Source organism: Arachis hypogaea, chromosome 13 (assembly GCF_003086295.3).
Source record: "Arachis hypogaea cultivar Tifrunner chromosome 13, arahy.Tifrunner.gnm2.J5K5, whole genome shotgun sequence".
Classification (NCBI taxonomy): Eukaryota; Viridiplantae; Streptophyta; class Magnoliopsida; order Fabales; family Fabaceae; genus Arachis; species Arachis hypogaea.
In genome coordinates, this window is record NC_092048.1 from 13,086,371 (window position 1) to 13,099,393 (window position 13,023).

The 13,023-nt window shown below is 32.7% G+C and overlaps 1 protein-coding gene across 1 annotated transcript; it reads right to left on the reverse strand.

Moving 5' to 3' along the window:
* Positions 1-6,371: 6,371 nt before the first annotated feature.
* On the reverse strand, positions 6,372-12,486 carry LOC112737312 (uncharacterized). Its single transcript, XM_025787157.3, has 5 exons — positions 12,081-12,486; positions 10,484-10,998; positions 9,206-10,301; positions 8,584-8,722; positions 6,372-8,312 (listed from the first exon to the last, which is right to left on the reverse strand). The coding sequence occupies exons 1-5, from the start codon at positions 12,117-12,119 to the stop codon at positions 6,589-6,591; spliced, it is 3,513 nt and encodes a 1,170-aa protein (XP_025642942.1). The 5' UTR covers positions 12,120-12,486; the 3' UTR covers positions 6,372-6,588.
* Positions 12,487-13,023: the final 537 nt, after the last annotated feature.

The window sequence follows — 13,023 nt, forward strand, 5'->3', positions numbered from 1 at the left end:
AGCGACAATGGTAACAGAGATGGGAGAAGAACATGAGCATTAATGAAAAAATCCTACCAGAGACATCTTTTATCTCTGAAACTATGGTTAAAAGAAGAGGAAAAAATGTGAAAAATAAAATTAGAAAGACAAAATTTTAATTATTAATTTTTTAAAAATTAAAAAATGAAATTTAATTTGTAAATATTTTTAGATAGATTAATGGTACTTCCACGTAATAGGAGTAAGGAATCCATAGCCGTATTTTATGATGTAATACGGGAATTATCCAATTCATATGAATGAAAGCAAAAAGAATGAAAGTGATAGGCTAAACACGTGGATTATGGGCGTGTACTAGGAGGGAGTAGGAGTAGTTAGAATGAATATATGAAATTAAATAGGTAAATTAAATTTGATTTGGAGGTTAGTTGTTTCTTTTGGTGACTTTGAAAGTTAGTTAGTTAAAAACTAGGAAAATGGATTATGAAATTACAGAAATGATAGGCGGCCAACTTGTCAAGCATTTTTTTATACGTTCATGTACTGCTCTTTTTTTACATCTTTTTCCTTCTTCTTCTGCATGATCATCATATATTTTTTTTGTTCTATTTTTTATGTTTTTTTCTCTCATTCTCAAAAAAGATAATAACAAGACGAGAAGAAAAAAATAGAAAAAATATATTAAAAAGAAAAAAAATGATAAAAAAAATTACACAATTAAAAAGAAGATAATAAAAAATTACAACTAAAGAGTGGGGCGGGACAGTGGTGGGATGGGATGGGATAGGGTGAGGTATTGAGATGAGGTGTTGGTGGTTGTTGGTAGGGTGGAGATATTGGTAAAGAGTTGAGGATTGAAAATTAGAGATTGGATTAGGATATAAATAGTAATTTGAAATTTTGAGTAATATTTTAGAATTTGAATATTTTTATTCATCGGATTTCTTTTTTTCAGAATACAAAGTTAATTTCTTTTTTTAATGAGTAAATTTGTCAAGGTCCTCATTTTTGTGAGTAGAATAATAGTTTATTCTTTTAATTTTAGCATTTTAACTAAATTATAATATGGAAAGCAGTTCAAATATTCCGCTGTATTTGATATGAATATGATGTTCCGATCATATCCACCATTAACATATAACATAAACAATATTAACGGTCAAGATGTTGGGAGTTGTGTTTGAGTGATTATCAAGATTTTTTCTCTTATTATATACAGTAAAAGGTGATTGGATAACTCCAATTTTAGGTTACACACTCACACACACCACACCCACACACATGATATCTTCTTTTTGATCAAGTTTGTAGTTTGTATTATATGAGGCTTGAACCTAAGACCTCTTGATAAGAAAGAGTAACATATGCCACTTGAGATAAGACTCATTGACTGTGAAGGTGATGTTAAGCCAAGCCATGGTGTTAGCTTTAGCTGAATAACTTTTTGGGCTTACTTTACTTTTTTTTTATCAACGTATCCATTAGGGTAGTAGCCCAATGACTATTCCCTCGGATACTGCAGAGGCACAAAGTTAGCGACCCTCTCAAGCAAGCAAATTTTATTCCCATTCTCCAGTGAATATCGAACCTGAAAAAGATGGTTAAGGAACACAGACCATCATCTATCTGTACCAACTTACATTGAATTTACTTTACTTTGTCCAAATGTGTTTGTTGGGTTTAGGTATGTTTTTAGTAATTATAGAAGAAAGCTTTTTTGGATAATGATGAACTGAATTGGGATGGGGTCATGGTGAAATGGAATGAGTGTAGTTGAATACTTGTGTTAACTTTTTTATTGTACATTATGAATGAAATATTTAAGGGAGCCACTCACATAAAGACGCTTAAATGTCTTTTTTTAAAGACGCTTTTTAATAATTAAAATTTAACCTATATAATCGACCAAATAAACTGATTTGACCGAAAAATCGATAAATCAAATCTTGAATCGATCTAAATTAATATTCTTTTTTATAGAAAATGGCTATAATACTCTTATTATAAAAAATGACCAAAATATTCTTATTATATATATTATTTTAAAAATTCTAAATTCTAATTCAATGATGGCATAGAGAGAAGAGAAAGATTAGGATTTAGAGTTTTTAAAATATATAATAGAAATATTTTAAGTCATTTTCTATAATAGAGGTATTATAGTCATTTTTATAAAAAATATTAATTTAAATTGGTTTAAGATTTGGCCTATCGATTTTTCGGTCAAACCGATTTATTTTATTTAGTTTTGACAAAAATAATACAATTTAATCAATTATATAGATTAAATTTTAATTATTAAAAAAATATCTTAAAAAAAGACGTTTTAACCGTCTTTATGTGAGTGGTTCTCAATATTTAAATGGGTAAAATTAAAATATTTTAAAATATTTAAAATTTAAATTAAATGAATAAATGAATGAAATATTGAGTTATTAAGTATTACAAAATACACTGAAAATTAATTTCTCCTTATCACATTAATGAATCATTAAAATGACTATGTAACATGGAAGTAGTTTATATTAATGTGGTTTCAAAAATGGTATAAATAAAATTTTGGAGAAATGAAGATTTGAATAAAATAAAAATATTTTGAGACCAAACACATTCTTAAATTATATGGAAGTTATGTTTAAAGTAAAAATGAGATTTAAAATTTGAAATTATAGTTGTAAGAACTAGACCGGACCGGCTAATTCGACCAAAAATTGGTGAATCGGACTCCTAATCGATTCGGTCCGGTCTTTGAACCTCTTAAAAAATAGAACCAGTCAAAACCAGTTCAATCGAACTGTTCGAAAAAAAATTCTAAAATTAATAAAGATGTAGTTTGAATTTAGGTTTTCTTTGTGCCTGCATGCTCTCCTTGCCACTTAGCTATGTTATTCTTTATTATTTTAAATACTAATTATTAGGGCAATTTACGTATATAAATTGTTACACCTTTAAAATTACGTAAATGCATTGTTTCAAAAATGAAGACGCAAATGCATTGTTTCATGTATCTATAGAAACCGCTACTGGCAGTAGTGGTTTATACAAACACAGAATCCGCTGCTGCCAGTCGCTGATTACGTTAAAATGTGACAGCATGAAAACCGCTGTAGCCTGCCGCGGTTTCTGCTTGATTTGAGCTGGTCATAAACCGCTACTGGCAGTAGCGGTTTATGTGTATTGGGGGACACGTACGTAAACCACTGGAGACAGCAGCGGTTTACGTTAAGTATGGGTTGTGTTCTTTGCTGTTGATTTGCATTTGAAGTTCTAGCTAAATGAATTTTTTTTATTTGTGCAATTTTATTGTCTTATGCCAAAAGCTAATGTAATGGCTAAGATTTAAAAATGATTTTTTAAATACATATTAATTGGTAAAATTTTATATTCTTATGAATTATTTTTATAAATTAAAAAAATTACTAATACCTATAAGAATAATTTGAATAGATCATGCAGCCGTTAATTTCACTCTATTCGTCTTGTGCGAGATACATTAGTTGTGATTTTAAGGTGTGTGTTTTTGTGTTATAATAATCATAATGAATTCGTTTCAATGAGGAAAGGGGTTTATGCTTAGGGTCCGTTTGGGAAACACCAAAAAACTACTTTTTTCAACTTTTGACTTATAGAAAGTTACATTAATGTGTTTGGTACAATTTTTTTAGATAAACTTTTAACTTTTCAAAAAGTTATTTAAAAGCTTTTGAAGAAGTTAAAAAATGTGACTTCTCATATTTTCAAAAGCTATTTTATCACTCTTATTTAATGCACAACTTTAAAACAAGGACTCCTATAATAACTTTCCAAACTCAAAATAACTTATTTAAAAGTTAATATTAGTAAAAGTCCTTATATTTTAAACTCCTTTTTTAAAAGAACTTATTTAAGAAGTTTAGCCAAACTGGCCCTTAATCCATTTGCTTTTTACTTATGTAAACCATATAGCTGTTGGTAATGTTGAGAATGCAAATGTTTCACTTGGACAAAGTTTCATGTTTGCCTCGCCCGATAGCGATATTAAACAGCGGATGATGGCCTATTTTAACGAAGCATTTGCTCATCGGATACTTAATATAGCGCGAATTCTATAGAGTCCTCAACTTAACTAGAATTGTTATGATTTTTAAGAAATGCTTACTAGAAAGTTCTTTTATGAGATTTTTTTTTAAAGTAGTATTTTTTTTGTGACAAATTAAACTATTATTGAGTCGATGAAAGGTGAAAAGTGATTCATATAATTGATCTTAATAATGTTGAACTTGCTCAATAAATTATGCTCCTCCAAATTTTAAGTGCACCAAATAGCTCATACCAAAATTAAGCAGGCACTGGCTATAACTTTTATTTTCCCATTACATTAGCTTTTGGCATAAGACAACAAAGTTGCACAAATAAAAAAAATTCATTTAGCTAGAACTTCAAATGCAAATCAACAACAAAGAACACAATACATGCTTAACGTAAACTGCTGCTGCCTTCAACGGTTTACGTACGTGTCTCAATACACATAAACCGCTACTGCCGGTAGCGGTTTATGACCAACTCAAATCAAGCAGAAACCGCAGCAGGCTACAGCGGTTTCCATGCTGCCACATTTCAACGTAATCTGCGGCTGGCAGCAACGGATTCTGTGTTTGTGTAAACCGCTACTGGCTCTATAGATACATGAAATAATGCATTTGCATCTTCATTTTTGAAACAATGTATTTGCGTAATTTTGAAGGTGTAACAATTTATATACGTAAATTGTCCTAATTATTAATTATATAGTAAAAACGTTCAATAATTTTTTTAGATATTATTTTAATTTTATACTCACTTATATTTAAATTAATTATATTTTTATTATTCATAATTATTAATATAAATGTAATTAAATATGTATAACTAAAAAATATCAAATATTTTTTAATTACAATATAATTATTTTTTTATGATTATATGATATTTATTAATATTATTTTTTAATAAAGACATATAGTATATAATAATATAATAAATATAAACTAATTAATTAGTTATTAAAATAAAAAATATTTACTTTAATATAAAAATAAAATTAAAAAATCTTTATTATGGAAAAATACTGAAATTTTATATACTTATTTAATAATAACTAGATTATAATTTGTTGATATAATTTGTTGAAATTTAATTATTTTTAAAATATTAGTGAAGATATATATTTTTTAAATTTTAATTTTAGGTTTTGTACTATTTTATATTTTTTATTTATGTAGGACCATTAATTCTGTCGGTTCAACCAGTAACTCATCAGTTGAACTAATAAATCAGTAAATTGATAATCTGAACGATTCGATTACCAATTCGATTCTGACAACTATGTTAAAAACCCTTTTTATTAGAAAAAATCAATTAGTTTTCAATTAAAAATTTGAAATTGAGAAGGATAACTTTGATAGAAAAATCAGTTAGTAAAATATAATAAAAAAACATAACAAGAAAGCAAAGATAGTTTAATTTTATTTGCAAAGAAAACAGAATAAGAAAGCAAAGATAGTTTAATTACTGCTAATATTCTCACATTGTTTTTCTTTTGCATTGCTAATTTAATAATTTTTTGGTAATACTTTACCCGTCAGAATATTTTTAACGAATAATGTGTTTAAGAAGTATAGTGTATTTAAGATTTGTATTTAATAAATTAAAAAGTTTATATATTTATGCTTTTAAAAGTTAGCTTATGCTTATTAAAATTAAAAAGTCTAATATAATCCCGTCCATTAATTAGTATCTAAATTTAATTTTTATATTAATGTTTATTATAGTATTTTTAAAATTTATAAACCATTCTACCAAATATATTTATTATTCTTTGTGTTTATTAAAAATTATTTTTGATTTAATTTATCAAATATAAATATTACAACTTTTAAATATAATTAAAATAAAGTTAATCCCTCACCACAAAAAAGCAGAGTGAAGTTTTTTTTTTTTTTTTTTGGTTTACCCAAACGGTATCCCCCAACCCGACAGGTTAAGGACTAATCCGTCGCGGATCTGAACTCCATTTAAGGGTCTGCCGCTGGCCAATGGGTTGCTGCATGCACAAGGTGGGGTTCGAACTCCCGACACTTGCTTAAGCAGAGTGAAGTTAATCTAGCGGAGTTTGCAGTTTGCACAGTAGTAGCATTGACATTTTCAATAATCATGCAAGTAAGTAGTAGTAGCATTGGGCTTTAAAAAAATTCTAATGGCCCAATATCTTCAAGGTTGTCATCTGCTTTAAATCAATCAGCTACAAGCTGATTACCTGCTTTTAAAGCTATCATTTCTTGACATTTTTCCTCTTTAAATATGGTTAATTTAGTCCTTTCCCATTCAATAAAAAATAAATCCCTACTAAATAACTTTTCGTGCACATGAACTTCATGTTCCATTTTCACACGTGATAATTTTCCTATAATATGACTCGTAATAACATTTATCATCTCGGTTTCTAACCGTCTATCTACATTCTAATATGCAGTTTGATTCCAATATATCATTATTCCTTACTCTAAATATACACAAATGTAATTGGGGGATGCAATGAAATAGCTAGTTTTAGATGACATTTCCTATGAATGTCTTTTATTTTCTCATCTAGTATGCAGAGACTATTTGGTGATCAATTTGGATGTTTGGGATATGAGCCACTTTGTGCCATTCCTTCCCTCTTTTTGGTATAAGCCTTGGAGTTAACAACGGGCATTCTTGGACACACAGATTAATTAGGGAGGAAGGAAGCCCTTGATCCGGCAAGGATCGAAGAATATCGCAACCATGAATTTCAAGTGTGTGAAGAACATTCAGGTGTTGCAATCCCTTGTGGTTCAGCTTCTTGAGACTATTTAGTGTGCTTATGCGCAGAGAGTTGATATTGCATGGAAGCTTCTCATTCGGAAATGACTCCATGCCCATGCATCCACCTTCAAGCTCAAATCGACGGAGAGATTCAAGACTACACAGACCCCAATCCTCTTGAGGTATGAGTTTATCACAATAAGCTATGGAGAGTACAATCAAACTTGAAGGCAGACCCCCAAGTGGGAGAGATTCAATCGCTGGACATCTGTTTAAAAACAATGTCTTGAGGGATGTAAGAAAGTTCATACCACTGGGCAATGCATTAAGATTCTTGCAATTGGAAATCAATATGGATTCTAAATTTGGAGTATGCAATGCTCCATCTGGTAAAAACCTCAATCTTGGGCAATCTCTAATCTCTAGAGACTCAAGTGATGCAAGATCACCCTTAAACTCTCTGGTAACATTAACTGATTGAAGATTGTGACAATCCCATATACAGAGAATTTTGAGTTTGCAGAAAGAGTCTAAGGTCAAGGTAGTGAGGGAATCACAGCTGCTCCCTATGAACAAATGTTCGAGAGAGGCAAGCTTCTTTCTTGATTCTGAAGAGGGGAGAAATCTCATTCTCCTGCAGTTTCTCATGTAAAGTGTTGTCAAGGAAGCAGCAGGGTAGGGGAAGGATTTAAGTGAACAACAACTTATCAGGTACAACTCTTTAAGGGCAGTTGTTCCTGCTAGTAAGTCATCTGGAAGAGCCTCTAAGGATTCACACCCTTCAATTTTCAGGCTGTGAAGGTTGGATGATAAGGACTTCAATTGTGGTACAGTTGAAACCTTTAAAGTTTCAAAAGATGATCGCAGTTCATCTAAATCTTCTGTCACCAAATTTTCTACCTTGACAGGAAGGTCATCATCAGCTTGTGGGGTGATTGGAATATCAGCTTTACCAAATGAAGATTGTGTGTCCTTTTTCTGTTTAGTTTTGGGAATAATATCAGCTTCAACTTGATTATGCATGCCAGAGAAAGCTTCTGTTGTATCTGAAGATAATAATGGAGCAAGCGGCAATCTGCTTCCTTTGGACTCAGTTTCCTCAATCTCACTTGAAGAGTCAAGAGTGACGGTGTCCTTAAAACTTGAAAAGTCAGAGTAGGATATTGAGGTTGTTTCACGTGATCCTTGTGAATATTTGAGAAAGGATGGATCTGAATGGGTTCTAACAAAACTAGAACTGCTTTTAGACTTCCCCTCATCAGAATAATCGTAATTGGATAATCTCATGTCTATTATATCATCCAAGAGCTTTCTTAAAAGCTCCATCTCATCTTTCTCTTGCTTTTCCAAATCAGACAATCTCTTAGAGAATTTGTGCTCTTCTTGATATCCCATTTGAGACCTCTGTTCCTGTTTCTGCACCTTCCTCTTTATTTTCTTTGATTTTCTCCCCCATGATGAGGAACCTCCTGATCTGGCACTATCTTCAATCTCCAACGAGGTAACAAGACCTTTATGCTTTGCTGCAAACAGAAGTGGGAAGTGGGAACCATAATATAAGAGACCCAAATGGCCAAATTTAAAGGTATAAGGTTTATCATGTCTTAAACACACATCAAAATATAAAGGCACATAGCCTAAAGTTGACTTAAAATAAAACATAAAATTACGATTAAAATTCTTATTAAGATGGCTTTGAAAATAACGATCTTTCCTTGAAAATTGAAGTTCTTAAAACAAGCTACAACTTGAACAAAATGTTAAGGACAAGAATCTGAAAAATAAAAAAGGTACCTCCAAGAACAATATGGCATTCACCACATTCAAAGAGAGAATAATCGGCATGCATACGAAGGATAGTGAAACAGTGGGGGCACATCCCCAACCGCACCTTGGTTGAGTCCTCCATTGTCGAGACACACACAAAGGAACTCTAATAAAAAAGCATCACAAGATCAAAGTGAAAGCTTGGCTTAAGTAAAATGCTTATTCTTTTTAAGAGTACAAACACATTTTCAGAACATTTTACCCAATCAAACTTTAGTTATAGCTTTCTTTTTCATTAGCTAAGAAAAATCTAGCACCTTTATTAATCCTTGGTTCGTGTTCAACACGTTAATCTTTGTAATAGTAAAATCATGCTACGTATTAATTTGCAACATTTAAGCCGTTCGGAATGGCATCCTGGCTAGTGATTCATTTAGGTATGCACCAAATTCTAGTTAGTTATAAGTATAAGCAATTTCAGGCTACTCATTTGTGATAAAGCTTCAACTGGTAACTCTTCCCTGCTTTCACAAAATTCTCGCAGAACTATGGCTTAAGGTTTTCTGCTATCTGAAATATTAGACCTTTTAAAATTATTTAGATTCTAAATAAAAGTGGCAACCTACAACAATTTCAATAACTATTTTACCTTGTTTTCTAGTAAGACATTGCTTAGATCCTTTTGATTCCATAACCTGCTCCACTTTCTTGGTTCGTGGGGTGATTTTTCTCGAACAATACTTCTACCCAACTCTCTCAACAGATCGTGCATAACTATTTTCCATCCATCAACAGTTATGAGTGATTTATCAATGAGAATTCTTATACCAATATCAGGATGAAATCCTCTAATACGTAAAATATCTTTCACGTATTCTTCACTGTCATTTGAAAAGAAACAAGCAATATCAAGAAATATTTCCTTTTCCATATCCTCAAGTGCATCAAAACTGATTCGTAGCACATCCAGAATCTCTTCTGTTGGCTTTTCTTTCAATCTAATCAATGCGCTACTCCACTCTGACACATTTCGCCCAAACAAAAATGAGCCCAATACTCTGATTGCTAACGGATGTCCATCAGCATATTTTAATGCAGAATTTGTCAAGCTTTCATAATCTTTTGCAACTTGATTACATTTGAAAGCTTTTCTGCAAAACAATTGGAGAGCATTCTCATCATTTAAGAGTGGAACTTTGTAAACGTCGTCCGCTCCATACTCTCTCAATATATGCTCATCTCTAGAAACTATGATTATTCTACTCCCTCTACCTAGCCTTTCCCGTTTTATAGCCAACTTCTCCAATTGAATCCCCTCATCAACATTATCAAGAACTATCAGAACCTTTCTATGGCGTAACCTAGTTTGAATCACATTACTTGCCACTGAAAGATTGCATGTCGAAAAATTTTCTTCCATGAAAGCTTGACAAAGTTGCTTTTGTACACCAAGTGGACCATAACCTCCGTAAATTCTACTTACATCTTCCACAAAACATGAAGCATCATATTGATGAGAGATCTTTTCATATAAAATCTTGGCAAGAGTTGACTTTCCTATGCCACCCATTCCACAAATTCCTACAACTCGAACATCATCCTCTGAGTCCAAAAGTAGAAGCTTTTCTAATTCTTGTAGAGGAGAATGCATCCCAACTATATCATCCGATAGACTTGATGATGGTTTGGGACTCACTATGCTTGGTACCAATTTGACAATATTTTCAATCACAGCCAGTTGTGACCTAAATACACCAAAAAAAAAAAAGAGAACAGACAATCATCACTTACTACAGCACAAGAAAACCTGCATATCAATCAACCATAATTGTTCAATGAAAATTTTGTAATATCCTAATAAATGTTAAGAGTGGTGATCAAATTACTTCAAAAGAATAAATAGCAAGACATAGAACGGGTTACTTACTTATCGTTCTTCAGATCCCAGCCAGAGAGATTAGCTACTTCTATTAGAGCCACCCTCCATCTTCGCACTTGCTCCATCATCTCTGCATCATCTTTGAATCTTTCTTCATGTTTCATAAAGGCTGCTTCATAATTTCCACGTTGCCTTCTGACCTCAGTTGGACTCACATCATAGAAAATTGGCAGAACACGCTGTCCCCGTGTTTCAATGCAGTCAGCTATCTTTGCCAGCTCTTGCAAGCACCATGTGGAGGAAGCATAGTTGATAGAGAAGACCACAATCAGAACCTGTGATCTTTCAATAGCTTCCAGAAGCCCTGCTGATATAGGTCCTCCTTTCTGGAGCCTAGTATCATCCCTGAAGGCAACTATGCCGTGTCTGTGGAGAGCAAGATAAAGATGATCGATGAAGTTGAAGCGAGTCTCCCCTCTAAAACTCACAAACACATCATATTTCCAATTCTTCTCAAGAGACAAGGAGCTTTGGATTCTCATGCAATCCATTGTATGTGTGCACTGCAAATGTGTAATCCAAATATGCAATTATAAGGATTAGTTTGTATCTAAAGGAGATGCATGCTGAGTATTCGGGGAAGAGTGTATAAATATAGTGGCTTCATAGTGAATTAGTCATTTGTGTGAAAATTCTTGCATTGGTTTAGCGTAGCACGGCAGCGTGAACATTAAACAGAATGAAAACACGTTGAACGGATGAAAAGGGAGACATACTTTTCGACGCACGTTTCTTCAATTATTGCTACTTGATGTAAACCCGTAAAGAAATTGAGTTGTGCTTACACAGTTACACCCACTAAAGATTCAAAAATTAAAAACTAAAAGATAACAATATTTGTATTAAATAACTTTTTTGAAATCGTGCAATCATAATTATTTTTTTAAATGTATGTATAAAAAAGCATAGTTATCAAAACCGAACCGGTAATCAATCCGGTCATATAATTGGGTCACCGGGTTACTGGTTCAACTGGTGTGGGTCACTGATCCACCTGGTTAACTCGGTCATAATTAAAAAAATATAAAATTATATAAATTAAATTAAAATAATGTCTTAAAACTTAAAATGCAAGTCTTTACAAACATTAATAATCTAATATCAAGTACTTGTTCTTGAGATGGTGGCGTTTCTGATGGTGTTTGAGATGAAGACATTTTTAAAATTCTAGCCAAAAAAATCAAAAATATTTTCAGCAACAAAAGACTTGCTTAAATCAGTTTTTAAGCAACACAGCAACCACCACCATTTCACAAAAGTTCACTGATTCAACTAACAACAACTCTAAACAAACCAGCAATAAACAACAACAACTCTAAAAAAAACACAGTAAATACAATAGCAGCAACCAGCAACAACTCTATACCAATTACCAAATACCAACACAGCAACCAGCAACAAACAATCCTAAAAAACTAAATACAACAGTAGCAACCACCAAATTCAAGAACAATTTTAACTAAAATTCGCCCAACTTCAACAACTACTCTACAAAATCAAATTTATCCACCAGATTCCATAACAATACCAACTAAAATATGCTCAGGTTCAACAACTCTAAAAATCAAATACAACAGCAACTGACCTGAGGGAGCAGAGGCACTGAGGCAGAAGATGAAAGCATTCTGAGCTTTCTGACGACCACCACTTCCACCCAAATTATCCGAGGGAGCAGAGACTGAGAGTGACGGAGAAGTGAGGCCGTTTTGATGAACACTTTCCGCCGCTGACGAGGTGAGGCCGAGACCGGGTGACGACAAAGTGACGGGGGTGAGGTCGTGAGGGACTGCCGATTGTATAGCTCGAACGACGGAGAGCCGACGGAGAGCCGAGGTTGGCTGGGGGGTTCGGCGGTTACACTGGAACTCAGACACTCAAAGAGTCTCAGATGCCATTAGAGATTTAGAAGCAATGTGGGGGGGGGGGGGGAATTAGCCTAGGGTTTCACAGTTTCAACGAAGAGGGGGGCTGAATTGGAACGACGCCGTCTCAACATTTAAAAAAAAAAAAAATCACCACCCGGGCCGGGTCAAATCATCCGGCCGGGTCACCGGTTTTCATCAAAACCTGTCGGGTCGAACCGAATTCCATCGAGTTTAACGAGTAGTTTGGCCCGACCAGGTAATCGGGTGACCGAATTTTCAGTCGAATCGACCGAATCGAGCCGGATTTGAGGGTAAAAAACACAAATAAATCAATGGAGGATAGTTATTACATGAATGAGCCAAATCGAAAATTGATTCACGAATGAGCCAAATCATACTTATATGTAATTTCAACCTATTTGGTTCGAACTCCAGTTGCATATAAATCGAACCTATTTGGTTCGAACTAGACACACATACTAATATGTTACGTGCATGGAATTGTAATTGAAATGAAACAAATTTTTTATTGACATTAAAAAATGTTTGTAATAAATTATATATTCATTGAAATGGAACAAATTTAAAATGGTGTAATATATACGAAAAAATTATTTATTATATAAAGTTTATAAAAAATATCTTTAAGACCAATTCTAAACT

What these genes read in the sequence shown, in the direction of transcription:
- LOC112737312 (XM_025787157.3), bottom strand. Translation starts at nt 12,119, where the DNA reads ATGCTTTCATCTTCTGCCTCAGTGCCTCTGCTCCCTCAG. An exon ending in TGGGATCTGAAGAACGATAA is followed by an intron (nt 10,302 to 10,483) that starts GTAAGTAACCCG and finishes TGGTGTATTTAG; the next exon opens with GTCACAACTGGCTGTGATTG. An exon ending in ATGCCATATTGTTCTTGGAG is followed by an intron (nt 8,313 to 8,583) that starts GTACCTTTTTTA and finishes TTCTGTTTGCAG; the next exon opens with CAAAGCATAAAGGTCTTGTT.